This window comes from Pundamilia nyererei, unplaced genomic scaffold, assembly GCF_000239375.1.
Source record: "Pundamilia nyererei isolate P.nyererei 1_Seehausen unplaced genomic scaffold, PunNye1.0 scaffold00273, whole genome shotgun sequence".
Taxonomy (NCBI): Eukaryota; Metazoa; Chordata; class Actinopteri; order Cichliformes; family Cichlidae; genus Pundamilia; species Pundamilia nyererei.
In genome coordinates this window covers 467,068-470,878 of record NW_005187674.1, presented here as the reverse complement: position 1 = coordinate 470,878, position 3,811 = coordinate 467,068, and the positions used below count along the sequence as shown (strand labels likewise).

At 40.0% G+C, this 3,811-nt stretch overlaps 1 protein-coding gene across 1 annotated transcript in view; it reads right to left on the bottom strand.

Annotated features, from left to right (window-relative positions):
* Window positions 1-2,142: 2,142 nt before the first annotated feature.
* Window positions 2,143-3,811, bottom strand: part of bcap31 (B cell receptor associated protein 31) — a 25,530-nt gene continuing 23,861 nt past the window's right edge. Inside the window, exon 8 of the mRNA XM_005750407.1 lies at window positions 2,143-3,734. Coding sequence (XP_005750464.1) covers window positions 3,708-3,734 — 27 coding nt within the window. The 3' untranslated portion in view covers window positions 2,143-3,707. The remainder of the gene's footprint in view (window positions 3,735-3,811) is intronic.

The window sequence follows — 3,811 nt, the reverse complement described above, 5'->3', positions numbered from 1 at the left end:
ACACGCACACACACGTGTTGAGCAGCTGCTAAATATACCTTTAAGTCGGTGTGCCCTCCACTCAATAACGTGTTGATCCTGGAGACCAGCATAGAAAAAAAGGACTAAATGTTTTATTCAGTTCAGTTAGTGTCTGAGGTCATAAACTGCGCTTCTTTCAAAGTTTTAAGAATTTTCCTGGACCGACTGAACTTCCGTTCTTGAATTCTAACAGTTGTCAAACAGGGCTGTCAGCTGTCTGCCAACCGGACTTTTGCACTGCTGATGGTCTCAACCTCATTAAGAAGGCAAGAAATACCACAAATGAGGCACAAAGCACAGATGTGAAGTGAAACCATCTCAGGTGACTTCATCATGAAGCTGACTGAGAGACGTTCAAGGGTTTGCAGCGCTGGTAACAAAACAAAGGGCGGCTACTTTCAGGAATCTATAATATAAAACATATTAAGACTTATTTAGGATTTATTTTGTTTGCTCCGTACTTTTGCATGTGTTCGTTCAGTTTTGATGCCTTCAGGAAGAATGTACAATTTAAATATTCATGAAAATAAAAGTTTGTGTCCAAACTTTTGGTAGTATATTTGTTTGTATTAGGGTCCTGATACTCAGGTTTCACCTCTCAGTCCAAAATACACACTTATTAGGTTCATTTAGGTTCTCGAACTTTTTCACAGAGACCCCACAATGTTTCTCAGTCCATTACAAAAAAAAGGTTTCAAGTAGACACCGAGCGGTTAAGAAGACGGATGGATGGTCAGAGGCTCGGCCCAAAAAGTCCAGTATTCCACTCGTATTTAACAGATCACCGTATGGCCATCTGTCAGTTATTGTGTCAGTGTTATGAGGCAAAATCCTGTGTGTCTGAGGAGAAGCCCAAATCTTTGAGGACATTTGTTCACATTAAGTTTCTTAACTCTACTTTCAACCACAACTGCGTGCCAAGTCCTGTACGCTGAACCTAATTCTATCCCATCAAACCTAAACCCTGAAACAGACACAAACTTTTAAGAAAATGTTTTTACTCCGATCAGTTTTTCACTTAGTCTTTGGTTTCGAGTTCTGGTATAATGTTCTTCTGGCTTTCGTCTTTTCCAAACTGTAACTTTATGACTGTGATCAGTCTTGTTGTCCTCCTGTGGTCATGTGATGTGTTTAAGAAACATCTAAGAAAAGTAAAGCAGGCTACAGTCCATGTTAAAGGAGATTCAATCAGACGATATTTAACGAAACACACCAGATCTTCAACCAGCAGGACATCAGATTTTCTTTCAAATCCTCTGCTGTACTGCATGCACTGTGGCCATGAAAGCAGCAGGTCTGTTGATCATTATAAATATTCACTGAGGCCTGAACGGCTCAAACACAGTCTGAACTTCCAGGAAGCAGCTGACAAGAAATACTGGAGGCTTAAAAACAAGTCAGCGCTTGGATCTATGGAGAAAGCTGAGCCAGCGGGACGGTGGGAAGGCTCGGCCGTGCGGCTCAAACCAGTTTCTAATGCCAAACGCCCATTTAGACCAACAGCTGCCTTTTTAAGTGTGAAGAGGAGGTGAAGATGCGACACCAAGTTTAGCCACGAGAAAGAAAAAGAATCGACACAAAGTTTGATCTGAATATAATCGTCCTGATGAAGGGCTGTCGGAGTTTCTGTCAGTTTATTGAAGGTTGTGACTGAAACAGAACAAACACATGCAGCAGATCTTAAACCACTGAGGTGGTAACGCTTCAACTTACAGGGTCTGCTTCCAGATCACTTCCAGGAAACATTCCTCAAATTTTATTTGCTTCTGAAAAACCTCCGACTCCTTTAGAATCAGAATGTTTTGACGTTTTCCATTTTACTAAGATCCTGAATTTGATTTTTTCCATTGGGAGAAACAATTTATTCTATTTTTTTTTTACAGGAAAGATCGAGTGAAACGTTTCACTGCATCAAAAAACCCACGAGTGATTCTATATTAATGATATTAAAGTATACGGCCATAAAGTTCAAATTCTTCTTCAAATGGAGGAAAGAAAAAAAAAAGTTAGCCTCACTCATAAAATAGACGACAGAAGCTTTCATAAGAAATTAAAGAACATTTTGTTCATTGTGGGTTTAACAGAAGAAAAAAAAATTACTGTAAAAAGAAAAACTCCAGATAAATTGTAGGTGATTTAATAAAACACTTTCATCCATCACCACGAACAGTTTGTTTTACATATTAATATTTAGGGGATCGCTCCTTAACCCATGTCAACAGAGCGGTCACAATATGGTTGAATTCAAACAGAAAATATTTTTCCTTCTGTGACGCCTTTGAGATTTGGAGACTAAACGCACTTTAATTGCGGTTAAAGGAGAAAAGGCTTCAAAATAGTCCAAGTGGAAATGTGGCAAAATGAGATGAAAGAACAAAATAATGCATTAAAATATCAAAAATGTGATTTTAAAAAGTGCCATTAATTGCAGAATAAACCTCATGAGAATTAAAATGCAAAAACAAAACCCGAGTAAAGTCGTGAAGTGACGCTCGTACATGAGAACGATCAGGAATCGACCCACAGCCAAACGGTAAACTGAGGTGAAAGCTGCGTCCACTTTCCCCCAACAAAAGCCAAGAAACCAGAAGTTCCACATAAACAAGAAAAATGATGATTAAACCTTTTCAGAAAAAAACCTGCTCGTGTTTTTAAAGAGGGATAAGGTGGCGACTCTGATCCATCCTCAAAGATAAACGCACTTTTTCCTTCAAGCAAAGAAAAAAAAAAAATGGTTTCATGATCAGCTGATCATCAGCCCTCCTCCTATCACTAATTTCCTTTAAGCCTATAAAAACCTGACATATCAAACCCTTTCGCACCACACGGGGTCTTACTGTTGTTGAAATCATCCATGTTTATTGTGACACGTCATTAAAGACACAACAAAAATCTGATCACACCACACAAGCAGAACAGACACGGGTGCCTTTTCTTTTCTTTTCTTAACATTTTGTAATGAATAACCGAAAGTGGAGCATCAAACAGCTCCAAAATTTAAAGTGTGTGTTCAGCACACGGCTAACAGTGACGAAGAGTTCAGGCAGAGTTCAGGCAAACCAGAAGAAGAAACCAGGGGAGACGCCGGAGTCTTGTTTTGCTCGTAATAAGTGATCTTTGCTGCAGCTCCAAACATTCATATTCACAAGAGTCTCGATGGAAATTACAGTTTAAGAAAGAAGGAAATCTGACGGCACAGCCATCCTTTGGACTTTTTTAAGCATGTTTTAAACCAGAATGTGCAGAGAGGACTAAATGCTTTTATTTTGGAATGAAGATGGTCTTTTCCTGCAGGGAACAGGATTCATTGTTTGGATTTACTTTGCTCCAAAAATGTTAATCAGGGAATGTCCTCAGAAGAAAACAGTTTATGGAAAGTGAAGGAAAAGGTCAGCTGTTTAAAGGACAACAGAACCCCAAAGCTGGCCTTTAAACAGCAAAGTGGACAGAAGAGAGAAAAACAGAAACACTTCAGAGGTGTAAACAGTGACACAGGAAGTCTGACAGTAAACCGACATTCTTATGTTGGAGCTCAGACAGTCTGATTAACCAATCGCAGCCATCGGTGATGTCAGCTGGCCCAAAAGTCGGTGACATCACATCGCGGAGGTGGAAGCAGAGGCAGCAGACAGTTTGCTGAGGACGGTGATGAAGATGAAAGAAGCCGGGAACCGTCGATGTCCTCCTCAGTCTGATTTCTTGTCGCTCTTCGCCTGCGGATAAAATACATAAAAACAGCTGATCGCCATGACAACATGCAGCCAAACCATGTCATGAGCTGCTGTAACTG